The sequence below is a fragment of the Plectropomus leopardus genome, chromosome 2, assembly GCF_008729295.1.
Source record: "Plectropomus leopardus isolate mb chromosome 2, YSFRI_Pleo_2.0, whole genome shotgun sequence".
In the NCBI taxonomy this organism is placed as follows: domain Eukaryota; kingdom Metazoa; phylum Chordata; class Actinopteri; order Perciformes; family Serranidae; genus Plectropomus; species Plectropomus leopardus.
Window position 1 is genome coordinate 10569066 of NC_056464.1, and position 26838 is coordinate 10595903.

At 38.2% G+C, this 26838-nt stretch overlaps 2 protein-coding genes across 5 annotated transcripts; one reads left to right on the forward strand and one right to left on the reverse strand.

Moving 5' to 3' along the window:
* Window positions 1-472: 472 nt before the first annotated feature.
* stx16 (syntaxin 16) lies at window positions 473-9645 on the reverse strand. Of its 4 annotated transcripts, none has more exons than XM_042500557.1 (9): window positions 9253-9645; window positions 5615-5626; window positions 5387-5494; window positions 5037-5177; window positions 4321-4483; window positions 4080-4168; window positions 2989-3132; window positions 2585-2665; window positions 473-2205 (listed from the first exon to the last, which is right to left on the reverse strand). In XM_042500557.1, the coding sequence occupies exons 1-9, from the start codon at window positions 9331-9333 to the stop codon at window positions 2104-2106; spliced, it is 921 nt and encodes a 306-aa protein (XP_042356491.1). In that variant the 5' UTR covers window positions 9334-9645; the 3' UTR covers window positions 473-2103. The 4 variants fall into 4 exon arrangements, with proteins under 4 accessions (XP_042356491.1, XP_042356476.1, XP_042356500.1 ...); XM_042500542.1 differs by having other exon boundaries at window positions 9208-9645; XM_042500566.1 differs by lacking the exon at window positions 5615-5626.
* A 1393-nt stretch (window positions 9646-11038) lies between these two features.
* On the forward strand, window positions 11039-26650 carry dgkab (diacylglycerol kinase, alpha b). The gene is made up of 24 exons (XM_042506119.1): window positions 11039-11120; window positions 12441-12526; window positions 15475-15551; window positions 16511-16655; window positions 17076-17150; window positions 17316-17365; window positions 17818-17892; window positions 18130-18246; window positions 18351-18468; window positions 18651-18739; window positions 20788-20898; window positions 20993-21091; window positions 21187-21237; window positions 21943-22016; window positions 22158-22232; window positions 22308-22393; window positions 23136-23225; window positions 23329-23489; window positions 23623-23687; window positions 23790-23880; window positions 24011-24191; window positions 24353-24473; window positions 24583-24643; window positions 25149-26650. The coding sequence occupies exons 2-24, from the start codon at window positions 12454-12456 to the stop codon at window positions 25227-25229; spliced, it is 2166 nt and encodes a 721-aa protein (XP_042362053.1). The 5' UTR covers window positions 11039-11120; window positions 12441-12453; the 3' UTR covers window positions 25230-26650.
* The last annotated feature ends 188 nt before the right edge of the window (window positions 26651-26838 follow it).

Consider the following 26838-nt stretch of genomic DNA (forward strand, 5'->3'; position numbering starts at 1 on the left):
TTTTTTTTTTTTTTTTTTTTTTATAATACTATTACTATGGCTTCAGGCTTCTCCTACCTGATCCACAGTAACCCACCTGAATTTTTGCATAGCAAAAACATTTTTTTGCTATGCAAAAATGATATATATATATATACATTAAATGTATTTATTTATTTTTTTTCATGGCCAGGAGTTTCAGCAAGACTACGCTGAAAAAAAAACATGGCCCTATTTTTACTCATGAGCTCATGAAAATTCACAAATGCCAATCACAATAGTCTTCAAATTGCTCATTTTGTCCAAACCAACAGGCGCTTATTGAATTTTTTTCACCAGAATATGGAATGTTTCACACTTTTGCTTGAAAAGGGATTTACATGGTATAACTATGTTGATAATGTACTAAATAACTTATAATCAATTAATCAATTATTTTAGCTGTATCAATTCAGCAGTGCCACACAAATACACTAAACACCATTATGTTCCAGGTTTATTTTTTTTACAAAAAGTTGCTGTCTCCTCACCTGTTTTGTTTGCAAAACAAAACTTAAGTAGAGTACCACTAAGACACAACCATTTTTCACACATAACTTCACATCAATGACAAAGATGATTTGACAGGTGTATAAAGTGTAGAGCCGATTACAGATATGTTAAATAAAGCTCTTCATCCATTCAGCTTATCAGTCTTTACAGAATACAAGAACGGGTAAAGAAATTCCAACACAGCCAACTGAAATGTAATGTGTCCAATCTGAAAAGGAAAAAAAATCATAATGCTGTCTTCATACATCTGCTTGTGTTAGACTACATCACAGTTTTCTCAGTGGAGTGGACAATAACTGTTGGGTTTAGGCTACAGATACACTTTACTCAATAAACTGTATTTCTGCCTGAGACAGAACACCTCTGAAACTCTTGATTATTTGAAGTTATTAAAAAATAAATATTTTTTCATCATACAGATGACAGTAGTATTACATCCATAACATAACCACCCTCCCCCTCGCAAGTTTTTTCTCCTAGGATGGCAAAGGCACGACCTGCCCTGCGCAGGCTCTGACTGGCTTGCTCTAACTACCCCTAACCCATCTCACTCATACCGCAACCTAAAGGCAACAAGTACGAGCCACCTAAGAGAGGATAGGGCAGGTCATGCATTCATCATCCTACAAAAGAAACTGGCCTTTCCCCTCAGGCCTCAGTATGTGCAAACTGCAAGAGTTTAAAAAAGGTAGCACTTTAAGCAAGGACCATTAAAACATAAACAACTGTTTTAAAATGAGCACTTCATGAAAAGTGCAGCAGGTGTGATGCAAGTTTGATTTTAAAAATTACAGGATGAATATGAGGAAGCTCATGGCTGTCTACATCCTCCTCAGGCCAACAGTGGAGTGACAAGGATTGGTGAGTGAAGGGACAAAAACAGGTGGTCCTAAAACCAAAACTATATTTTGGTATTGAATGACTATTCTAATCATATCTGGTACTGTCCTAATACAAAACATTTTCTTTGAAAGGTCTTTTTTAAGGTAAATACTGAGCCGGGTCATAAATGTCATGTTGGAATGGAAATGAATTTGCAGTGAAATGAGATCTACTGCATATTTCTCTTTCACAAACATTCGTTCTTGTCACATCTTTCACACGGAAACAAATTGTTCGATACTGGACAGAAATGATGCATCGCCACACAACAAATGTCACAATTCGTGCTTTGAATTCAAGCAGAGAACGCTCCGCTTCAGTATTTAAACATTGGTAGTCCATTTTTATACACCACAAAGTGTTCTCTTTTGTTAAGACACATACTGTATGTCAACATAGTCGGGTTCAACAAACCTCCGTCACAGAGTGTTGGTGATTCAGGTGCAAGTCATTTGATAAAATAGCCATGGCTCAAACAGGTTCTTGATTGTTCTTTCATTAAAATCAACCACAGAACATCTCCAGACAGCCCAAAATGCACCCGCAAAGGAACGAGGAATTCTTCTTGACGTTTCCTGGTGGTTTGAAAGGCAGTCAGCTTTGTTTTAAGGAGAACCAAGACCGAGTCCAAGTCCACACAGATGCACAACAAACACCCACACAGAAAACAAAAGCCGGAGGAATGCATAATTAAAACTTTGTTCCAAAAAGAATAATAATTAGAACCATAACTATGACGAAGAGGATCAAAATGACCAGCATCTTTCTGTTTTTCTTCTGGTACTGTTCAGCCTGCAAAGAAAATGAAAAATAAGTCAAACACTGTATTTGACCTATTAAAATGTAATTAATAAATGCTAAACATTCTGTGTCTCATCATGCAAGTACGTTTAAACAGATTTGATTACTGTAAAAGTAATAAATGTTTTAAATTCATTTTATTTTATTTTATTCATTATTCATTTTATTCATTTCATTCATCGTTTTAAAATCATAATCGTGTCTTTTCGTTAGCTGAAAGTTGTCTGTTTGTTTTCCCTTAAGGTTATTAACATTCATTATTAGTTTCCAAGCCACAGCAAACTGAATGGGAAATTTCTGATTTCGAAAAAATGGTCACCTGACCAAAGAAGTCATAATGTGTATGAAGACATGTCCATTTTGCATTTACCTTTTGTAACTGTTTCAGTCCATCTTCTGTTTTCACACAAGCCTGCTCCACATTAAAGTCAATTCTGTCAAGAACGGTGCCCTGCAGGAAGAAGAAGAGGGACTTTTTGTTATCAGAGGAAAATTATTTAGTTGTAGATTTTTGTTTTAAACAAAGATAATGTTATATATTGGCTGTGTTGTTCACATTTTTATAATCTATTACTGCCACTGACTTAAATAATGTTTATTCGAGCTTTGTGATTCAAACATAGACTGTATATAAAGATGGAAGTTTCCCCACAGTGTAACTTTTCAATCTGGATCGCCCCCTGGTGTCTGTCTGCAGTATAGGTCATAAAGCCCGCTCCTCCATGTTAGTGAAAGGGACATAGGCCCTAAAAACAAAAGGACTGCTTCAAATACCTGTTCCACAACCATTGTAGCCAAGTCCCGAAAAATCTCATTCAGATCTGAGATGGACTGCACTATTTGTCGGATCTCCCTTTCTCGTTCCTCCACCATAACTGTGTTCTGTTCCACCAGCATCAGCTGGTCATCTGTGAACCCCTGCAACAAACAAAAGCAAATAATTAAGCGATTTTTTTTTTTTTTAGTAAAATAATTTATCCAAAAGTATCAACACCTGTAGCCATAGCCTCAGCAGAAACTATTCATAAAATATTTCATTTTATGTAAAAATTGAATAGAAAAGAACAGGCAGTAATTAAATTGGCATTTGTGCAAAACTTAAGCGATATTTGCAAAATGTTGATAAAACACAAGACGAAAGATGGTTATGTTTCCAGTGAGTGATGTTATGCAACTTCTCCTCTGGTGATAACATTCCAAAAAGCATGACTATGGATGTTCAACACATTAGCAGGTTTATTTCTATTGCAGCCACCGCTCCAGCTGTCTTTATTTCCAATCGAATAATGGTAAGGCAAGCCCCTTGGGAACGGCATGTATGAGGGATTTCTGATGACAGTCCACGATTTCACCGACGAGTTGTGGATTCAAAACTTAAAGATGATCCAGTCAACTTTTGAAAAGTTGTGCGATGCAATAACACCTCTTGTAGCTCCTGCTGCGTCATGAGGGAGCCAGTTCCTACTGACATGCTCATAGCCACAGCATCATGTGACCTATGAAAGCGAAAAAGTGTTTCTATAGCATTTTTGCGAAATATGGCTTTTTTGAATCGCCTGAAATATCACCTCATGCGAGTTTAAAAAAGATTTGCGATTAATGGGAGTTTTTTCAAAATTGACTTGTTTCCAAACAAATTTCCAATCTGCGCAATTTGAGATGCAATGGAAACCCACCTACTGTCATCAGGCTCGATTGGGCCACCTGTGCCTTAGTGTGGAGCCATTAATGAGGTGTCTGTCTAGCCAAATAGGTTTTTCATTACCCAGGTCATGTGCCGCTGTTCATCTGCACACACTGCGATGACAGAGCTGGTTGAAAATCTGCAAAGTTTCCCTTTGAGAAATGTTTAAAAAGCTGTTTACCTTGTCATATACGGCTAAATCTTCATCCTCTTCCATTAGAGGTCCAGAGTCAAAAAAGTGCTTTGATCTCTCCTCACGATTTTTCATACCTGGAATATAAACCGATAATGTAATGCTTAGATGAGATGAAAAACAATATTTAGAAGAAATATGAGATATTTCCTGGATAATGGTGAATATTTCTGAGTAGTTGAAACAGTGAGGAATGATAATTAATAATACCAGCTTAAGCAGTCCTTACGTTTCAGGTAGCTAGACTGTGTGTGTCGGAAATTGGTGGAAAGCTCCTGCAGGCTCTGTGCCAGGGACGAGACCACGTTTCGCAATAGCCTCTCCTCCTGCTCGGTGCAGTGGCCACAACGAGACTGCAGACCCGTCACAGCTCGCTGGCATCGATGAAACATCTGCACAGAACACAACATTAGTGAGCAAGCAGAAGCAAATTTTCATTTCGAACTCTTAAACATGATATATTGTCTTATGTGTTCATATCCATACCCTCAGTGGATAAACAATCAATACTGTGTCACGCTCTTCTGGCTTTGTGCTTGAGTAGAAACATCTACTCATTAAAAAAGACTAAAAACATGCCAAAAATATTCAGACAGTATTTATTAAGAAAAAATAACCAAAAAACCTTTATAGTGTATTCTTTTCATCTATACAAATAAACATTATGTTGTTTGTATGATTGTGGGGTTTTTTTGTTGCTTTCTTTCGTTTATGTTTGTTTCTTATCTTCAGAAAAACATACTACTGGTGTCACCTGTTTGAATGATTTTGCAACATACACTTCAACTTTATTTTTGATTTGATTTTATTTCTCTCCCATTTTGTTGTAAGAAACAGAAAAAGAAGACTGTGAAGGTGTGCCGTGTGCCAATTTTTAATTCCAATAAAAATGTAAATTTAAAAGCAACAACAAAGAAACATTATTACACGGGTAAATGCCAGTACCTGTGTTATCTCCTGGGTAGTGATTTCTATGGCGTGCTCTTCTTCACTACTGTCATCAAGCGTGGGTCGATTCATGTGCTTGTCGTGAAGTAAGGCCAGATCCTTCATCTTCTGCCGAACCCGTGTGATTTCATACTGAATCTGAAAGGAATGATTAAAAGCCACGTGAAGTTTCTTTATACGCAAATTATTGGGCTCATGCGGAAAATTCCACCACTTTAAGATCACAGCATTCCAAACTGATGTATTTGTGAGCTTTCAGTCTTACAAATAAGGACACTATAATCATATATTACTTAGTTTTGTATTTAAATGGTGAGCCTTTTACACATCCAAAGCATTTCCTTCACCTCATCAACCCCTTCTATCCATTTGGGGGGCAGTTTCTTGGTGACTCCGATGGCCGCTTCAGGATCCAGACTAATTCCTGACACCAAGGCCATTCGATCATCAGCCAACTTAAAGACACAAAACAACAACTTATTCTATTAAACATTTCATAAAACAACTGCACATGATGATGGTGTAGCATGTTATGCTTATCTAAAGTAATTCTACCATAAAGGAATCAACAGTACCTCATCAAGCTCCTAATGTGATTGGCAGATAGCAGATTGGTCCCATCCAATAGAGAACAAGGAAAAGGAGAGAAAGACAGAAGTAACAGAAAGTGAGCCCCGAAAGAAAATCAGCAGTGAAAACCAATAAATAGTTTTTGCATCCACTGCCCCGACAACTAATTAATTTGGAATGAGAATGACTGTACAGCAGAGGCACGTAAGGTCCGGCTGCTGAAATGAAATCGAATCGTTTGTCCTGAGTTTTGTATGAATTTGCACAGGTATAAAACTAGCGTGTGAATGCAAAAAATAAATCATACTCATCTAAACACTAATTGCACAATAATTCTACTTAAATAAAATATTAAATGTAAGAAACAGTCAGAACAAAGAGAGAGAAAAGCCTCAAGATCAACTGAGATAGTTTAACAAATTACATTTTAGAGATCATCTGAAATCAGTACAACGTTCATATTTAACAGAAAATTCAAAAGTACCTTTGACTAGTTTTTAATAATTATGTCTCTCATGTGTCTATCTTGTTTGAAATGACAGTGGCCCTGCTGCCCTCTGGCAAAGTCAGTTATTTTAAAACCTGAGCGTACAGCAGCTTCAGTAAGCTGATACTGCATCTTCTAAAGGCAAACAAAGTAGTTTTAGTTGAGTAATTGCCTTCTAGTCAGTGCAAATATATTTCAGCCTTTGGATGCGTACATATGCACATGACAATTGCACTTGGGGCTGGGCGATATGGAGACAAAAGACAATTCTTACCATATAACAATATCCCAAATCTAAGACAATATCTAGCCTTAATATATATAATATCAATATATTGCCCAGCCCTACTTGCACTACTGTAATATAACATTTAAGTGTAATACTGCTGAACAACAAAGTCACTGTGCTATTTTTTTCAGCTTTAACATTGTTATGATGTAACTAATTTCCAATTCAGACAGCATTTTGCAAACAATTAACAGACCAACATTGTTGTGATATTGGTGCAGAGTGCAGAGACATTTAAATCAACACAGCTTTAAACATATATGGATGAATTCGGATAAAAGGACAATGAGATCAAACACACACTGAACATACACAGTACAAGACAAGTGAGATGTAAGACTATAAACTAATTCTATATATAAACATTTTACTTCTCCACTGAGCTACAAAACACATAACATGCTTAAAACTAGGCTTGGGTGGAATCTAGTTTTTTATGTCCTGCTCACATTTCATTGGGATATACCTTTATGACGGTTTTGGTGTAAAAATATATTTATGTATGCATGTATGTCATTGTCTGGCCTACAATACCGAGTGTGTGTCTAATATGCAATTAGCCTACTTAGATATTTTTTCTGAGTTTAATAAATACTTATGGCCCATAGACTTATGGATAGATCAGAAATATGTGCCCTTTTAGATTCTTGCTGGAGGACGCAGCGTCGCATTTGATGCCAACACATCAGTGGGGAGACAATGTGCGTACTCAGCTTCGTCCGTGTTGGCTGGTCCACCTTTATCATCAGGACTAAACCCTAATTACTCCCAAACAGGGGGAAAGGCATTTCTACTTTTTAACTAGCCCTGTTTGGTTATCTCAACAACTCGCTGTAGCCATCTATTTCTGATCAGCTGCGCGCTTCACCTGTAGAGATGGACCTCTGGTGGCGCATGATGATGTGATGATCACTACAACACATCACCTTAATAAAGCATCTCCGTATCAGTTCAATACAAAGAGGAGCGTCATTACACCTTCAGGATTTCTACATACCCTGGCACACCATAATATCTTGACAAGGCCCAAGCCAACTTGGTAGAGTATAATAAGTGTCCAGCAAGTTAAAACCTGCAAAAAGATCTTATTAAGGAGATTGCTGGGTCACTATGTAGAAAATTACATTTCTATTCCAGGATCTGTAGAGATCTTTCACTATTCTGCACAATGCTTTTTAGAATTTACTTTTTAAATGACCTCTGTTAAAGCTATTTTTGATGATATACATTGAGCTGAAGTTAAAAAACAAACCAAAAAAAACAAAAACAGGACCCCACAGGTTCAGAAACATCAATCCATGAGCCATGGATTGAAGGTCTGACTTTCTATAATCAAATTGCTGGGCTGGTCAATGATAACTGCATCACCCGAGCTCAAGTAAACAATGCAGGTGACTGACTGAGTACACAGACAGAGTATGAGCAATTAATCTGCCGAACAGAAGGCATGAATCACTCTTTACATAAATGTTCTAGTCTCTGGAGCACAAGGCCACAACATCACCAGTGGTTTCCCTTCTCTGAGCCTATTTGCTGAATAGACCCCAACACTCTACACTGTTTCATACACAGAGATACATTAACAGACAGTGTCCATCAAGAAGCCACAGCCATTTAAAGCTTTTCCCTCTGTAGGTTTGGATATGCTGATGTGTTTATCAAACACACAAAAAATATGAGCAGCATATGTTTGGATATGTTTCCTCAAATGTTGAGATATCCTTACATGTTCAGTCAGTGTACAGGCTGCTGGCAGAAATAAATCTACCTCAGCAAGCAGTTAACTGGTTAAAATGTTCACAATGGAGTGTGAATGGTCGCACGTATCCTGCACCTGCTTGCTGTGCTGTGTGTCCTGCATCTGGCCTCCTCTACTGGAAACGTACTCTAGTGCAAACACAGGAGAGCTATAAACTGTTCATGCTGCAGCATCAAAAAGTGTCAGGGACTGGAACGGTTAGAAACTGTGGACTACTGTGTTTTGTAGTATTACTAACTGCAATGGAGTTTAACTGACAGTGCACAAGTAGATAATGACAGGATTCTCATATTTAAAAATGACCAAATGTGAATCATTTTGTATTGAATAATGTGACATTTTTTGCACCAATCCCATCTGCTGAATCTGCATCAGCCCTGACACTACCCTTATCATGTGGATTGGGTGTTTGGCCAAATGTGAACGATCGACATTGAAAACAGTTTCTGATCAATGCCGTGATCAAATTCATCTTTATAATGGCTCCACTAGAGATAACAAAACTCAAAGATGACCAGTTTTCCGAATGACAAGTAGTAGTTTTCAGGAATCTTGTACAGCGAATTTCTTTGCCTTGGTTTGTGTTACACATTTTTGTAGTACAGGAGAACACCAGTGACATTCTAGGGGAACAATCAGTTACAAGTTGCAGGCAAAATTTGATCCAGAGCAGATCAAATTACTATCTTTTACTACAGAGGAGCACTATATGGCCATTAAAAACATGCTTTAACTTTCACAAAACCCGTTTTATTTTTACAAATACATATTTTATCTTAGAAATTAGGAAATACTACTTAATATTTAGCAAATTGTATTATCATTGTTTATGTTTACTGTAGTCACTAAGCTATTAGGAGTTAAAAATGTGCCTGCACGCCCCTCTTCATCCTCTTCCATCACATAAGAAAATAAGCCCTGAGGTGAAATACTACCTGATTCAATGTTCTTTAGTTATGACTAGCAGCTACTAACACACATGTGTATCTAGCTATCACAGTTCAGTGACTGGCTATATGCAAACACACACAGTAAAATGATCAAAACGATGCAGACCACTCACCGCAGCATTGCTACGTGTACTCAGACGGGGGTCGTATGTACTCACTTGCTCAGCCAATATCTGCCGGTTTTGGATTGCATTGTTCCGCATTAACAAGAAGGCATCGGTCAGACGCCTAGTGGCCATGACTGCCTTGTTTGTTATCTAAATTCACGCTGAAACAAAACGCGGATCAGGCGACGGTTTATTAAAATTACGTCTACTGCCCGCGACCCGCAGCTAACGCACCGCTAGCTTTAGCTTTAGCTTAGCTTGCGATGAAAGATGTGGAAAACTCGCGATAGAGCGCCTGTAGTGGACAGCAAACGACCTTAGTATTATTTATCTGTCAGGCATCTCTGATACTTATGTTTAAATTTAGAAACATGACCGAGAGTTTCTTCTCAAATTTTGAGATTTGACGTTAGGTTGGTAACGTTACTCCGTTTTATGCAGCTACGGAAGTAGGAAAACGTAAACACCTGCGTAACGACTGTCTTCTTCTACTACCCAATTTATTGCAGCTGTCAAGTGGAACTGAGGGTCAATATCGCCACCCACTGCCTGAAAAGCTCAGTAAATACAACAGTGCAATACCTGATATATGTAACAAATGCGAAAAGGAAAAAGACACACTTTTCCATTGTCTTTGGCAGTGTACTCAAGTAAAAAGGTTCTGCAAAGCAGTAAGAAAGACTATCCAGGACATATTATCCATACAAATTCATTTGGACACAAAGCTTTTCATATTAGGATTATACCCAAAAATCGCATATGCTTTGTTCATTTCTTGTTTAACAGGATAAGTATTTTCAATATTTCATTAAAACATGTGTAGTGGCGATTTTTCAGTATTGAAGTTCATTGTTTTAATTTTATTTGTTTTATCTAGGCTAATTTTTTTTGTTGAGGCATTAGTATTATTATGTAATTAACTGCAAATACACAATTGAATGTATACCATAATACATGCGAATATATTATCACATGAATATTATTTGAGCAATGCATTTGGACAGATGACTGGTGTACACGTGGCCCTGCATCTTTATATGGTCCTACTTTTATTCTCCCACACTTTATGGCCATGCTAAGCCCACATTTCTTTCAAATAAGCTGTAATGTTCCCTTAAGTTTCCCCCCCTTTTCCCTGCATTCACAGATATACACTTTGTATTGTATTATTGCCCTTTTAGTTGGACACAGACATTTGGAGCACAGTACCTACAGTGTCACTGCCTCATCAGAAAACCTTTGACCTGCCAAACAGTCCTCCCCTCTCAGTTTTTGGGATATATATCTTTAGTGAATTTACGCGCACTGTCTCAGCATATCTTATCTGTTACATGGACCTCAGCCTGCCTTAAACAACATGAGCTGACAGTTTGATTTTATGTCCCTATCTCGACCTGGTCAGGTAGCTTCTGGTGTGTCAGACATATCCTTGAACATCAACAAGTGTTTGATTATATAAAATTGGCAACTGGCAAAATTTCGGATCATTTTGAACTTTGAGGCCAAGTCTGCGAGCTTTTTCTGCAAAGCCCCGTGACATTATATTGCCTGTGAGTTCACATTTCATTCATCTATCTCTGCTTATTCACTCTGTGGACGCTGGAGACCAGAGGGACAGAACCTCACTTTGATTTTGAGGCTTAAAGCCGAAATGTTTAGAAAATGTTGGCAGGGTACAATAAATCAAACAAGTGCGCGTGCCTGTGCGCGGCTGGTGCGCTTGTGTGAGCGTACGCGCGCGAGGCGGTGCCACTAACTGTAATTATGTCGCGAAAAGCTCCTCCTCCGCCTATTCGTAATCCCTTATATCCACTAATACCGCGACAGACACCCAACCAGAAGCACAAACAACGTGTCAAAGGTCCGTGTTGTGGAGCTCCGAGTTTGGGACAATCACTAAAGTTTGAGGAGAGAGAAAGGTAAGAGTTCAGACCTCTTCTTAAATAACTGAGCAGCACCTATAGAGAACATAATGAAGCCTGTCATTCAGTCAAGCACCTGGCTTCAAATTCTAACACTGACTGATGGATGTCCTCTCCAATAGTTTGCTTTTAATCAATTAAACCCTGAAACCGTATCACTTTTCTTGTGTTGCTTTCAGACATTTTTTACAAGTATTTAAATATCTGAAACAAAATGGTGTGCTTTTTTTTTTTTTTTTTTTCAGAAACATGGGGAAAAAGCCAGGTAACAACTTGGTAACAAATGTTCCATAAAACAGCAAGAATGTAATAGATATAGAAAACTTTCTTGTTTTTAGTTTGGGTAATATATCTATGCAGAAAAAAAGAAAAAAGCCAGGGAAAAACTATATTTACATCTATTTATCATAATCAAATATTTTAAATTATGTTACAAAAGTACTATAATTTTTCCCAGACCATTTACATTTTTTATTTTAAATGCTTATTTAATGTTTATTTTTATTTATTGATTTGACTAATTTCTAGGTAATTCTTTTGTACTTTTGTATTATTTTTATTTTTTACAAATTTTGGGGGGAATTATCTTTAGCCTTCTTCCTGTGTTTTTGAAAGAAATCAAGTCAATTTGCCCAGGTTTTCAAGGGTTAATTGATTATTTGTGATTATTGCTATGATTGGATATTACAAAGTGTTTTTGTCAAATGGGGGGAGCACAGGGAATATACTGACACATGCACCAGCACAATCAACACCCTTACAGGCTGGTGTGACATTCAATTTTGTCTTCTGCTGGTGACAGTTCATTTCTGTCAATGGAGGTTCGAACTCTGCCATATACAGCCCGTTACTAATGTTAACGTAGCTCATTGTGGGCAAACCCTCATCGTGTCAGATCTTGTTACAAAACTTGGACTGGCTTCCGTGTTTCTAAATTCTATCTTGCAGAGTAAGATCTGCAGAATAGAACTTCTTAAACTCACTGAATGTGGTACGGCAGGTTTAATTTTTCAGCCGTGATTCCTGGGATTCCTCAGCTAGAAGCCCCAGACTGTGTAAATATCTGAAACCAGACAGTGGAGTTGATCAGTGTCCCATAAGAGGGGAGTGTTTACTGGTGTGTTCAATCCAAGGAATGGAGGCAAACCAGTTCATGTGAGTCACTGCCAAAACTGTGGTTGACATACCGTGTAACAGCTATTATATTAAAGACTATCCTTTTGTTTCTGCTGCCTCTCTTGAGGTCAGTGCTTCGTCCTGGTGTTGTCCTCCCTGTCATCTCTGTGACGGTCCTGTCGTTGTTTTCTCTTTGCTCAGTCACCTCATCAGCATGGCCTCTCCTGACTCGCCAGAAAAGTCCCTGACTCCTGTGGATTTTATCCAGCTGCAGCAGTACATGGAAGGTAAGTTTCATTTTCTCACTTAACCTTATTTCAATAGTTATTAATACTACCAGCACGTCAGAACTGCACGTAAAACATAAAGAGAGCAGCTGGAGAGGCTGTCCATCCTTGCTGTGGAGTGGTGACAATGAAAACGCAGTCTTTTTTTTGTGGGAAATTAATAGAGTCAACATTTTTTAATATTGAGTCCAACTGGCTTTATGTCCACTTCTGACTGATTAGATGTGTATAATGAGTAATGATTTTAAAATGCAAATATGCATATGAAGTCAAGTAGTGCACTTAAGTATTTTCATATTATGTTACTTTATACTACTTCACCAAATTTTACTTTTTGATTTTACTTTTTACTGTGCTACATTTATCTGACAGTTATTACTTTGCTGAATAAGACTTTAAATGCAAAACATGCAATGAGCTCATAAAATGTGACATTGTCAGAGAATAAACTTCCCAGCTGTACATGTACACGATTCGATGGAAACTGGTTCCAGCTAGACCAACTGCAAAGGCAGAATACTACTTGACATTAATGCATCAGACAATACTTAATTTACTGTAATATACAACAGTCACAGCATATTTTGCTACATTTGTAATTTTACGAAGATTTTGAATACATGCCTTTTGCTTTTACTTTTATTTTTAAACAGTTGCATGCAGTGGTGGAATGTAACTAAGTACATTTACTCAAAGTACTCTACATACTGCACATTTTTTTTTATTCTGGTACGTTTGCTTGAGTCTTTTCTTTTCATGACACTTTCTACTTCTACTCCACTACAATTCAGAGGGAAGCATCGTATTTTTTTTTTTTTTTTACTTCTCCACAATTATTTTTACAGATGTAGTTTCTGGTTACATATTAAGGTTATTTGTATACGAAACACATTAAGAGTTTATAAAATATGATGTTTTGTTAAAAATGTAACCACGCAGCAATACAAGTACAGCTGCTGTGCTACCACACCACTGGTTACTTAAGTAAAGGGTCATCAACCCAGACTTTTATTTTACCACATTTTTGTGTCTGAGTGAGTTATGGAGATAACATTCTTTAAAACTGGTCCAGCACTGAGTGATGCCGCATTGAGCCGACAGAGGCAAACTGGCTGCAATGTAAAACATTTGGGCCTATTTGTACTGTGAATTTATGTCCAGTAAAACTGTTTCTTTTTACTGTTGATAGGCTCAGATTGTTATTCTAAGTGACTGAGTGACTGACAACATTTTGAAGAGATCCATACAAAGATAGACATTGTTTTTAAAGAATAAAATCCTTTTGGCTTAACCCAAAAAAACAGAAAACTAATTCGCCATTGCCAAACCCACCAGACTCCATTTAAGTAAACAGTAATTGAAGCGTGTATAGACTCATCATACTTTTACATATAACTGGGGGAATTGAGACCATATTTTAACCACACCAGAGCTGATGATTGCTGGAACTGTGCACAAACCAAAACAGTTTTTTGAGTTTTATTTTGTTTCTGTTCACTTTGAATGACGTGTGATTTATGTCGATAAAATGACTGTTTATTTAAATGGAGTCTGGTGGGTTTGATGATAGGGATTACAGAGCTGTTTCTGGTTAAACAAAAAAGGATATCGCACTTTAACAAAAAGGTCTATCTCTGTAAGGATCCTTCCCATATTTTTTTCAGGCACACTGAATAACAGTCTGAGCCTGTCAGTGGTAAAATCAAGCACTTTTCGTAGACGAACATTGACAGTGCATGCGTGCCCCTACAGATTACGTTGCAGCCTTTTTCGCAGCTTGTTTTTCTCCACTTGTAACTGATGAAACAAGCGTAGGAAAATAGGGTCTCCTTGAAAAATACTGAAGTTACCCTTAAAGTCAAATGATCTGAATACTTTTTTTCTTCACTGATGATTTGGAAGTTGTGAGAAAGTGAACACACACTGGTTGGATCATTGAGTTATGAGTGGAGAGGAAAACAAGACATGCTCACACACTTAAATCAGTCAGAATACTCCTGTAAATTTAATTTGTCAGGTTATATGTCCAACACAGGAGAGTAAACGGGGAGTAACATGCTGAAACATCTGTGCATGTTACTCCTGCATGCTAAACACAAGGATACTGAGATTTAATTTAAAAGTGCATTCTGATTGATGTGGCTGTGCAGGCTGTTTTCACAAACAGTGTACACGTGCTTTTTGTACTTACTACTGTTTACAATCACTTTCAAACTTGAGAATCTCTCCTTTGGGAGGGATCAGTCACAGAAAGTGAAAGCAGTGTTAGTCACTAAGCATCAGTCATAAAATAAATGATTGAGGAAGTTCCCTCAGTTTGCTCTGTATGGATCCCCTGAGGATCGTTCAGCATCAGAACAAAAACACAAACAACAAACTCCTGTCTGTAAGTGCATCCTGCGTCCTGCTCCTGCGTCAAACTTTGAGCTAATCCAGAGTTGGATAACCCCGCTGACAGGAAACAAAAAGTGGTGTGGGGCTAAAAATATTTTTGCTGTACACTCAGAGGCTTTGGAAGAGATGAAATGGGTGTGTAGGCTTTCAGTTTTGGGGGGAGAGTATTTGCACTGTGGGATAATGGATGAAAGGATAATTACACTCGCTCCTCTCTGGACCTGAGAATAGCACCGCTGTGCTTTACCTCTGACAGAACATCCCAGATTTATTGTACGATACACACTGTACGCTCATGTCCATAATTAGTGATCATCTCACATGTGTTTCCTTTCTGTTTTAGCACACAGGAGTCATGTAATTACAGTGTGGAACAAACAAACAGAGAATGGGCAAAGCTTCTCTGCTCTGGGTTTTACTTTCTCTAATTTCATCAAACATGTTCAGAATAGACAGAGAGCACAGATGCTTGTCAGAAAAATGTATCAGCATTAAATATTATTCTTTTTATTAATTTCTTAATTCACCCAGTTTCCTCATTGTCCTCTTTGCAGACAGCAGACTGAGGATGAAAGATGTGCTGAAGGAGTTTCAGCCTGGGGGTCGGCTGGCCCAGCACAGCTTTGGAGAGGTAAGTCATGAAGCAGATCTTTTCTCAACAATGATACACGTGGCTCTAATTTCCATTTCTTTCTAATATATTTTGTTGGAAGTTTCCTGAAGCTAACCATTTATTCTGATATTAATTACAGAAAAAAACAGGAATTTCTTCAAAAGGAAATCTTCAATTAAAACCAACTTTATATGCACTTATTGGTCTTTTAACATTGTAACTTTTATTTAAATTATTATAGAATTATCTATAAATCCCAGTTTTAGTAAAATAAAGCATTACAATAGTGTAAATGTTACACTAATGTGGTACTCAAGGTTTGTCGAGGTATCGAGAGTGGTCTCAAGACCACTTTTTGAAGGTCTGAGTCTTGTCTCTGAATCGACTACATTTTTCCTCAGCCTCGACTTGCTCCTTGATTGAGAGGACTCTGGATTTTATTTCAAGACCATAACTGTGGGAATATCACTATACTGCCTATGTTAAAAAGGATTGTTGAATAACAATGGTTAAGTTAATTTGAGCTCCTTAGTGTGTTTGTTCATCAAAAACAAATTCTCACACATAAAATTTACCTCTGCTGTGCCTTGTGATTATTTTATCAAGACATTTATCATGTTACACTTATGCACACACACATACTGTATGTGAAGTACTGCAATAAAAGAGGTGAATGAATAGAGATGATTTTTTTCTGTGGGTATCTCTATGGGATGGTGGATCTCTCAGGTCATTTTTAGGAGTGCAGAGGGTTTTATTGTGTGCATGTCGTGCATTGATGGACTCGCTTTAGTCTTGTCTCAATTTGGTCTTGACGCCTCGAAGTCTATGTCTTGTCTTGGCCTCAACATATTTCAGTATAAGACATAATTCTTGCCTGGTGTTGGTCATAACTTGGTCTTGGTTTAGGGATTCTTGACTATAACACTGGTTATTGTTCTAATATTGTATTGACCTTGAGTCTCTTCTTTCCACAGTATGTAGATGAAGCAGGGTTCTGCCTCTTTCTCAAGACATACCTAGAAGTGGATAACTTCCCTGCAGATTTCTGCCAACGCCTTTTTTGCTATTTTCAACATGTAGAGCAGGATGGGTCCACGAAGAACCCTATGCCCAAAGGAGGTAAATCATGCTGAAAGCCTGATTTTCTTTTACATAACAGCATGGAGCAGGTGTTAAGAGTAAAGCTCAGCTCTGAGTGGTTGGGAATGCACCGCAGAGCGTCCTGAAAATACTCAAAGAAAGAGAAAATGCTACAGAGAGTATTTCCTGTTGGACACTTTGTCCGCCGCCCACCTGTTTGTTTGTCTGTTCTTTTTATCTTGTAGTGCTGCGTCATAGGAATGAAGCTGTGGGCGTGCAGTAGCTTTGGAGATTAGTGCACTTGTGTTTTGTTCTTGTATTTGCTTTTATAGTTTTACTGCTGCAGTTCTACATTTTCATCCAGAGCTGAAAAACAGACACACTTTGTTTTAGATCTCAGTAATGTAATAAAGGTTTCTAGTTGGGTCAAAAGGTTCTCTACATTTTTTTTATCTTCAGGTGGGGTGAATCTTCGTGATGTGTCCTGTTACTTCTCAGTGCTGGAGGAAGGACAGCCGCGGGAGAAGCTTGAATGTTAGTTTCATTTACCTTTTGCACATTTTTTTGTGTTAATCATATCACACCTGCATTTAATGAACATTTTTACCACTAATAAATACTTGTGATTGATCATTTGGAAGGTCTGAAAAAAGTCAAAAATAATGTCTTGATCACTGACTGGCTTTATTTTGTCTCTAGTTACTTTCAAACTTTATGACAAAGACAGCAACAAACTCCTGGACAGCTCTGTAAGTTGATGAAACCTTTCGTATGTGTATATTTTAAGAGCCTTATTGAAGTCTTAATGAAACAATTTAATCCAAAATCAAAAATTCCATATTTCCTTCTTACCTGTAATGCTAGTTATCAGTTTAGAAGCTGAGTGCCATCTACTTTCATTATACTGGAGGGAAAGCAGACATCTCTATAGCCGATATCTCCAACACTTGGAAACTCACACGAAAACGATCTAGATTGTGAATAGGAATACAGGTAATCGGGAAAATATGTATATTTGACTTTGGGGTGAACTGTCCCTTTAACAGTGCAAAATTCAGGAACCAATCCATTTTCAAAATAGAAATCCTTATTGTTTGCCTACTTACTGACTGGCTAGTTTCGGGTGCACACGGTAGAGCTGTCAGAGGTTACGCTGTGAATTTGGTGACTGTGAATTTAAACTGTGTTGTCTCTCCATCAGGAGGTGGATCGTATAATCACCCAGATGATGCGAGCTGCTGATTACCTGGGCTGGGACGTGACTGAACTCAGACCAGTATGAGTCTCATTTTGATGCTTTTTTTTTTTTTCATTTTTAAGCTTATGTGACTTTTATTCTAACATTAAATTATATTAGAATTTTTAGAAAAACATGTGTGATAGCTTAATATTTTGACATGATGGTTTACACCAGAAGGAGAGCTCAATTACAGCAGCTGAGAGGTGTAAGAAAAATTTTACTATGCAGGACTTGGAAGATAAATAACAAGCAGATACGTTTGTGATTGGACAGGTGCTCAAAGACATGATGACAGCGATCGATGTGGATGACAGTGGGACTGTCACTCTGGAGGAATGGCTGAAGGGAGGCATGAACAATGTGCCTTTACTTGTTCTGCTTGGACTGAAGGTGACAGAACCTGAAATGGCTATTTTTTTTCTCTATTTTCATTGCGCTCAGCTGTGGTTTCTGTTTCCTTTTATTCAGTCCTCTTGTGTCCTCCTCACCCACAGATCAGAGAGAGGGATGGGCAGCATATTTGGAGGATGAAGCATTTTAATAAGCCGACCTACTGCGCTGTGTGTGAGAACATGCTGCTCGGCCTCGGGAAGCAGGGACTCTGCTGCAACTGTAAGAGCTCACAGCCGCCATCAGGAGGCAGCCGAGCACCTCACACACAGAACACATGAAGTAGACCTGATCTGCTTCACTTGTGCTGTTTATTTTTTGTCTGTTACTACATGTACTTTGCTATTGAATCATATATTAGTGAAAGAAACTTCATCTTGAACTTAACCACCTCTCCTCTTCAGGTTGCAAGTATACCGTCCACAACCAGTGTGCCAACAAGAATCCTGAGATCTGTGCTCGCACCTTTGTCAAGTCTAAAAACGAGATTGGTGTAAGGGCACATGCAACAATCCCACTTCATTTTCTTACATTGGTTTTATCTTTATTTTTTCAAAGTAAGAGTTACATTTATGGAAGCATTTGAGTATTAAGTTGAAGGAAAGGTCTAGTGATATTCTTTTTTTTTGAAGACCAAAACTTAGTCCACCTCTCAGTACCTTCCGACTTCTCAGCTCATCAGTTAATACTGAAGATGTTGCCCTTTAAAAGAAGTTGCTATTATGTGATTTTCTTTTTTTAAAAAGTCTCAGTAATCTCCCAAAACAGTGGGGCACTGTAGTTTCTAGCAAAAGTCACTCAAAAAGGCACAAAAAGCACATTTGTTGTGAACTGTTTTCAGCTGTGGATTGATACAAATGTGGTGCTCTATTGAATATTTCCAGAAGCTGGGTGGTGTATGTGGGATTGACTCCAAATAAATTACATTCCCCATGTAAATCGTAATGATGGAACATGTCAACCAGTGGAACTGCGTGTCTGACCGATGTGTAGTTTCTAGACAACAATTGAGGCCAGTGGCACAGAGGAATTAGGTCTATCAGGTTCTAACAAGTCAGTACTTGTTAGTGATCAATTCATGTTCGTTTTGGTCTTTTCACGCAATTCAGAAAAATAAGGATTATCATTAGACCTACCACTAAAGTCTTTTTTGTTACATTTAAACCAGATCTGTGTGAACTGCAGATATCATAGTCATGTGAATATATCCACGTTGGTTTTCTTTTTACTGACCAAAAAACAAATGGCACCAACAGTAAATACATCACAGGGAACACTGAAGTGCATTAGTCGGTAATAAGTGCAGCCCATTAGTGTTTTTAAGTGCAGATTACAGCTGGTAGTCTGCTCTACACATCTGCTAAATGTCCTGATTTTGCACAAACGTAGACAACGACGTGTTCACTGTTATTTTCCGGTGTCACAAAAACAACTCATAATCTGTAATGGAACACAGCAGTGAGCCGGCCAAATTTCATCAGCTGCTTCCGGAGGTTTGATGGGCCAGTGTGCTTTAGGGATATCTGATCTGTTGATGCACGTATGCCTGTCAGTGGTTATTCAAAAAGGCATAAATCTGACGCTGTCTGTAACTTCCATAGCTGCTTTAAGGAGGGTGTGGTCTGTGCTGATTGTAAGTCAACTATAACATCATATTTCCTGCAGTCATTCAGGGCTGGGTTGCAGTTTGGCACTGGTGCAGTGAATACGAGCGTTGATCCTGGAGCGGAAGTTGGATATCATCTTAAAGTGACAGTTCACTTTAAAATAAAAAAAAAATATATATATATATTTTTTCTCCTATCTGTAGTGCTATTCATCAATAGTCAGGTTTGCATCCAAATGTTGCACAAATTTTAACCAAACTTTCAGAAAATCAGCAGATGAAAATGCAGTTTCCATGTGTTGTAGTGTTGTGTGAATATTGGGAGTTAGTTCGCTGAAATAAGCAATGGGTGCCACTAAATCTCTAGAGGGTCTCTGTTATACCTCTGCAGAAGAAGAGCATTAGTGAAACCCCAAACAAACAAAAGCAATAAATTTATTATAACAAATTAGAATTATGAACAACTAATATTACATCTGTGTGCTTTTTGAAGAATTCTGGTGACACCCCTTTGTGCATTAGTGTATAAAAAGACATCCAGAGACAATGAAGAATGCTCTCATTGGCTTATTATATGCAATGAAGGTACACCATGACTGTACGTCATTGTTTATGTTGCATTTACCTTTATCATTATACCAACTTTTCTACCTCCCCCATTTTTTTTAATACCTAAAATGAAAATGCCTATATAAAGACATGGATGAGTTTTGGAGAGGAAAAATATGTATCATTACTTTTAGGTGAACTGTCCCTTTAAGACTTGCCTAGACATTATGAGTTGCAGGCTAAGTAAAGATTAGGTAATTAACAGTCACAGTTCTGCAATCACTTCCATCGATCAATCTGTTAAATTTTCATAGAAAAAGATGAGTAATAGTTGTGATTTCTACCTTTTACACAACCTTTATTTTCTCTACTCCTCTGTATCTCAGGTTCCAGCTCACGACTGGATCAGAGCTGACTCTACGTCCAACAAGTGTCAAGTCTGCCACAAGAAGGTCAAAACTTTAGCAGGGAGGTGTTGTGCGTGGTGCCAGGAGATGGTGAGGAGTGTGTGTTTGTTCTGACTTAAATACATGAATTAGGGGGGTTCTCTCTTTTTTTTTTAGTGTTTACTGACTCCTTTCTCTTTTCAAGCGTCATGATGAGTGTATTACCTCTGGCTCATCAGTCTGTGATTGTGGACCACTGAAAGATCACATACTGCCCCCGTGGGCCATACACGGTGTCTCAAAGGTAAAATGAGCGTCATAAATTTGGCTTTCACTCATTTATATTTCTGGAAATTATAATGGTGTATTTATTGGTTAATGGTGCTGTGTTTCCTGCAGGAGGAGGACACCAGCTTGTTAAACGTCACCCCTGACGGCCACGTACTGCAGGTCTGCTGTTATCAAACCTTCCTACACACTTTTATTGCTTTCCCAACTGTACACCCATGTGTTTTCTCTGTGAGGTGTCTTTCAAGTCATTGGCTCAAACTACCATCTGCATATCATAGCTTTTGGGAGAATCTCCAATTTTAGTGATTTGTCATGTTATTTTTTTAAGGTTTTTATGTTTGAAAGGACTGTAGCAGTGTCTTTGTAGTCTGTTGGGTTCAGTGTATTGGATGAGATCTGGACAAATATGCCTGTCATGGTTATGTTTGCTTCAGATTGGACAAGCCCACTGAGCCAGTGTTTAAAGTACCAGATACTCACCTCCTGTCAAGAGCTTAAAATCATGATGGTTGTCACAGAGAAACTTAATCTGGCAGCACAATTCACCTGCACTTTGAAATATGGCTAAATACACTGCTTCTGTTTGTTGCTCGGTTTCCTAACACACATACATTTTTGCATTGTTGAAAGGAATTTGTGTGAGACAAGACACAAAGTGGTCATGGTGCATGGTGGTCATGACAGTGACAGTTCAGAATTAATGTTCTGATGGTTTACAAAGAAAAAATTTCCTATAAAACCCCACATTTTCTTTATTTAACTACAGCAGAAATCTGAGTGATGTTAGCTCAAAGTTAATATATTATATAATATATTAATATACAGAATCTATCTGATTTTAATCTGCCATATACTCTTCTTTAGATTGCTCCGATTCCCGGCACCCACCCTCTGCTGGTGTTTGTAAACCCAAAAAGTGGAGGAAAGCAGGGTGAACGGTAAGCAGCTTCAAGTCTCGATATGATTGTGTAACTTTCTTTTATTGGTGTAAAAGTAGTCTGTTTATTTATGTCATTTTTAGAATATCTCAATCACTAAATGTGTTCATCTGTGTGTTTTCTTCTCTGTGTTGTTTTCAGAGTGCTTAGAAAGTTTCAGTACCTTCTGAACCCGCGTCAAGTTTACAACCTTTTCAACGGAGGTCCTGCACCAGGGTACAAAACACTTTTTTAACATTACTGTACACATGCCAAGTTCAACGCATTAACGCATTGTCTTTGTGTCTTCAGACTACACTTTTTCCGCAATCTGCGTGACTACAGAATCTTGGCGTGCGGAGGAGACGGCACTGCCGGTTGGCTCCTGGATGCTATAGGTACTTTGGGTTCATTTTGGGTTTCAGAGAGGTAATAAAAGTGGACATATTTTGTTCATTTTCAGGTTCATACTTTTCGTATTTCGTATTTTTGTACAACCTCCATCTAAGACGCTATATTTTAGTACCTGTCACTTATGAGGCCCCCTTCCAAAATAGGCCAGTCTGCTCTTATTGGTCAATGTCTCCGCGTCACCTATGTCTCTTTCTCTTAATACCGTCATTATGCCAGTGAAATGACTATAACAGAGTTAAGCACCACTTTTTATTGTAAAAAAATCATCAGTGAAAGCTTCAAAACCAAAATCTATACAATCAGACATCAGGCGGCGTTTTAAGCAGTAATCACTAAATAAGTGGCACTGCTAGCCAGCTCCCACCTGACCCAGGTAGTTCGCAGTGCAGAGCGACTGCGGCTAATGTTGGCTCTTCAGTGTAGAAAAGAGAGTGGACAGTGGGCACTATGTGTCCCCATATGAACACGGCTAGCCGGCTGTCTATCACCCAAGCCAACAGAAAATAAAATGTTAGGCAAGACATTTACCCTCTCACCCTCTCTAAATGAATAGAGCTTTGACATTCGGTGCTAAAAAGCTCACTGAGTCAATGGAGCACTGGACTAAAGAAAATATGCCTCTTGCATTGCACTGGTTAATTTTTTCTTCTAAAAAATTTTTTCTTCTAAAAAATTAACCAGTAAAAGTCTTAAAGGCTAGATAATGAAGCCCTCCTGTGATTTCAGACAAAGAAAACCTGCCAGTACATCCTCCAGTAGCTATCCTGCCTCTGGGCACAGGGAATGACCTTGCTCGCTGTCTACGCTGGGGAGGAGGTAAAACCATCAGTACATTAACTCTAAACCATCACTGGGGTATTGGCACTGATGTTGGAGCCCCTTAGTTACTTTTCTGCTTCTTTTGGTAATCCTGCAAAAGGCTACGAGGGGTCAGACTTGAGAGAGATCCTGAAGGAGATCGAAGCTGCAGAGTTGGTTCCCATGGACCGCTGGAGCATCCAGGTGATACCAGACGACCCCCAAGAGAAAGGAGACCCAGTGCCCTATGAGATCATTAACAACTACTTCTCTGTTGGAGTGGTGAGTCACAGCATCAGCAGGGAGGAATGATAACATCATGCATCATTGCTAATTGATTTCTTTAATCAAAAGTCTTGTCATTTATTAATGTACGAACAATAGTGAATACATACTTAAAATTTTATTTTGACAGGATGCCTCTATTGCTCATCGTTTCCACTCCATGAGAGAGAAATACCCCGAGAGATTCAACAGCAGGTGAGGACACAAAGAATGAACAAAGAGTGTGTTTAAGTATCAGAGCTTTTTTTTTTTTTAATCCGTAAAGGTGAAGCTCTTGTTGTTTTCTGTTTTCATCAGAATGAAGAACAAACTTATGTATCTGGAATTTGCCACTTCTGAGACAATCTCTGCATCTTGCAAGAGGCTCAATGAATGTCTCATGATTGAGGTTAGAATATCTAAAACATTCTTGTAGCTGTTGTGCCAAAAGTAATTATTTGTAATTTGCATAATCGCTCACGCTTTAAGCTTTGCTTTTATTCCGTTGTGTAATCAAACTGATGTTTTGTCTCCACCAGTGTTGTGGGAAGCCTGTAGACCTGAGCCACACATCTCTGGAGGGCATAGCTGTCCTCAACATACCCAGCATTCATGGAGGCTCCAACCTCTGGGGCGAGTCCAAGAAGCCTGACAATGTGCCAGAGGTGGAGTCTAGTGAGGTTATCACTGACCCTGAACTTCTTAAAACAATTTCTCAAGGTCTGTTCTCTCCTTAATCACCTAAATATTTTGTGTCCAGATTGTCAGTAAGCCCTCCCGGCCTTCTTGTGTGCGGATACCGTCACCTTGGTTGTTTGTAATACTGATTTAATCTTGAACAAACTCTTTGAACTTGATCTTTGTGTTTCGTCACTCCACAGATATGAGTGATAAGCGTCTGGAGGTTTTGGGGCTTGAGGGAGTCTTAGAGATGGGACAGATCTACACCGGACTGAAAAGCGCTGGGCACAGACTGGCACAGGCTTCCCAAATTACTATCAGGTTGTGTACTTTTACCTACAGGTGGTAATCCCTCTCTGTGCAGTCTGATGTAAACAATAAAAATAGTACGGTATAATTAAATCTCACTTCCTCTCCTCCCTGTGTGCAGGACAATTAAAGCCCTGCCCATGCAAATTGACGGGGAGCCCTGGATGCAGCCTCCATGTACTGTAAGTGTTATGTCAAATACCTCACTCATACAGACAGGGAGAACTTGAGGATCAATGCACCAACCTTTTGTACAATAGAAAATCAATTGAATCTCTGACACCCTGTCACCCACAATTCATAGCATTGTAATATTAAAAGCAATGGCAGGTGACATTTGAAATCTTAAAGGTCCAGTGTGTAAGATCTAAGGGGATTTAGTGGCATCTAGCAGGACTGCAGATTGCAACCAGTTACAACTTCTCCCAGTTAGAATTCCTACATTGCACACTGTTCAGGAAGTTTTACTGGGAACCGAAATATCCGCAGAGGTCTCTTCTGCTCCAAAAGACACAGATGAGTAATTAAAACCAGTAAAAACACTGAATAAAATAGTTTAATCTTAAGGAAAACATTATTTTATCACAGTTGTTTGGGACAGATTATAAATTGCTGAGATGATCAGATCAATTTAAAGGATTTTGAACTTAAATAATAAAATTTCCATTCGCTTTTCTTTTTTTATAGATCCACATAACTCACAAGAACCAAGCTAATATGCTGATGGCTGCACCAGCAAAACCAGCCGGCTTCTTTCAATTCAAGTAGATCAACGCTTCTGCTACATCCTCCAGTCTGTTAAGGTATTTAGGCATTTAGTAATTTCAACACTTGGTGTGTAAGTGTGTTTCTATTTTTTGAAGTTATTACTGTGTTTGTCTCCTGCATGTAATCCCTGATATAATTCTAAATAATTTCAGTACCCAACAGATAGCTTGTACTTACAGAGAGACCACACTGACAGACCAATGCATCAGTCTGATCACTGCTATTGTGTGCCAATTTAAATGTAATACAGCTGATTTATAGTTTTGTAATGAAAGACTAGAGCGTGTTGTGTATCTACAGTACAGCGATAAGGAATATATTTGTTTACTTTATGTCGTGGTAGCTTCTTCGTGGTTAATCAAATGTACATTTTTTGTATGTCTTCGGCCTTCAGAAGCTCATAGCAGCTCACCTTGTTTCACTGTCAGTGTTTATTCAACGGAGAGGAAAATATATTATGTAAATTATTTCAGAGTTTTTCGTGTGTGTGTGTGTGTGTGTTTTTACTGTTTCTTAGATAGGTGAAGAAATGATTTAAGTATTATTTGTGTGAATGTGGCTTTATAAAGCTCTACAGTCAGTTCTCAGGAGAGAGGCTTTGATATCACTCTCCCAAATTGCTTAAGTTTAATACACAAAAATAGCATCCCATACAATACATTGAAGAGACAAGAGTAATACAGTTTTCTGTAATTATGTAACACTGCTGACAATGTGTGTCTTTGGGTCATCTTTGTAAGGAGATTCTCCTATTGAGTAGGCTTCTTAAAACAGCCACAAAAAACTTCAGAAATCTAATGAAATAGGAATGTTTTGAATAATTTAATGTGACAGGGAAAACTCTGATGTTAATATTTTGTTGTATTTTGTTGATGTGCATTACTGTATGTGTTTTCAACCTTCAGGGCAGTCTTGTGTTGGATGTACAGTGTACTTACAGTGTGCATGTGTTTTGACAGAATCTCAGTTTCAGCAAAGTTGTCACATTTACATTTACTGAATTGTCCTCAGATATAATTACAATATTTGTCGCCCCACTACAAGTCTGTTTGTAATATACTGTTTTACTTGTTTATATTCGTGGATATCTTATTCTTTGTCGCAGCTAAAAATGAAGCCCTTCAAGGTTTGTTTACACTGGAATGAAAGAGACTTATACCATAACATAATACAGTATTTTTTGAGGATACAAAACACACCAATTCATCTAAATCTTTTAAACTATGTTAAAGTAAAATGGCAGCATACCCGAATGTTTACATGGTCATATTAGCGATCTAAATAAGATGCTGCTTTCAAAGGGGAAAAACACATATTTACATGTAAAAAAACACCAGCATGAAGTGTACTCTCATGCTTATCTGTCAGAATGTTTATCATTGTGTAATAATGCCTATATTAAAAGAATACTGGCTTGTGTATTTATTTACTGTATTGTGTATGTGTGCTGTATTACTCTGCATGTGGCCCACTTATTGAAATTCTCAATCTAAGTTGCTCAAATCTCTCTAAAGCCAAAGCATGGCATCATACAGTGAGGCTGGCTTTGCGTCAGTGTGGGAGGGAAAGCAGTACTAATCCTGAGGTGGTGAACGAAAGTGGCAATATC

Excerpts from the sequence above, each read along its gene's own strand:
- dgkab (XM_042506119.1), top strand. The coding sequence starts at position 12,454 with ATGGCCTCTCCTGACTCGCCAGAAAAGTCCCTGACTCCTGTGGATTTT. Across the intron at positions 22,394-23,135 it reads TTGGCTCCTGGATGCTATAG|ACAAAGAAAACCTGCCAGTA; the intron begins GTACTTTGGGTT and ends CTGTGATTTCAG. Across the intron at positions 24,192-24,352 it reads TCTTAAAACAATTTCTCAAG|ATATGAGTGATAAGCGTCTG; the intron begins GTCTGTTCTCTC and ends GTCACTCCACAG.
- stx16 (XM_042500542.1), bottom strand. The coding sequence starts at position 9,333 with ATGGCCACTAGGCGTCTGACCGATGCCTTCTTGTTAATGCGGAACAAT. Across the intron at positions 4,484-5,036 it reads CTACCCAGGAGATAACACAG|ATGTTTCATCGATGCCAGCG; the intron begins GTACTGGCATTT and ends TGTTCTGTGCAG. Across the intron at positions 4,169-4,320 it reads ACAGTCTAGCTACCTGAAAC|GTATGAAAAATCGTGAGGAG; the intron begins GTAAGGACTGCT and ends TTTATATTCCAG.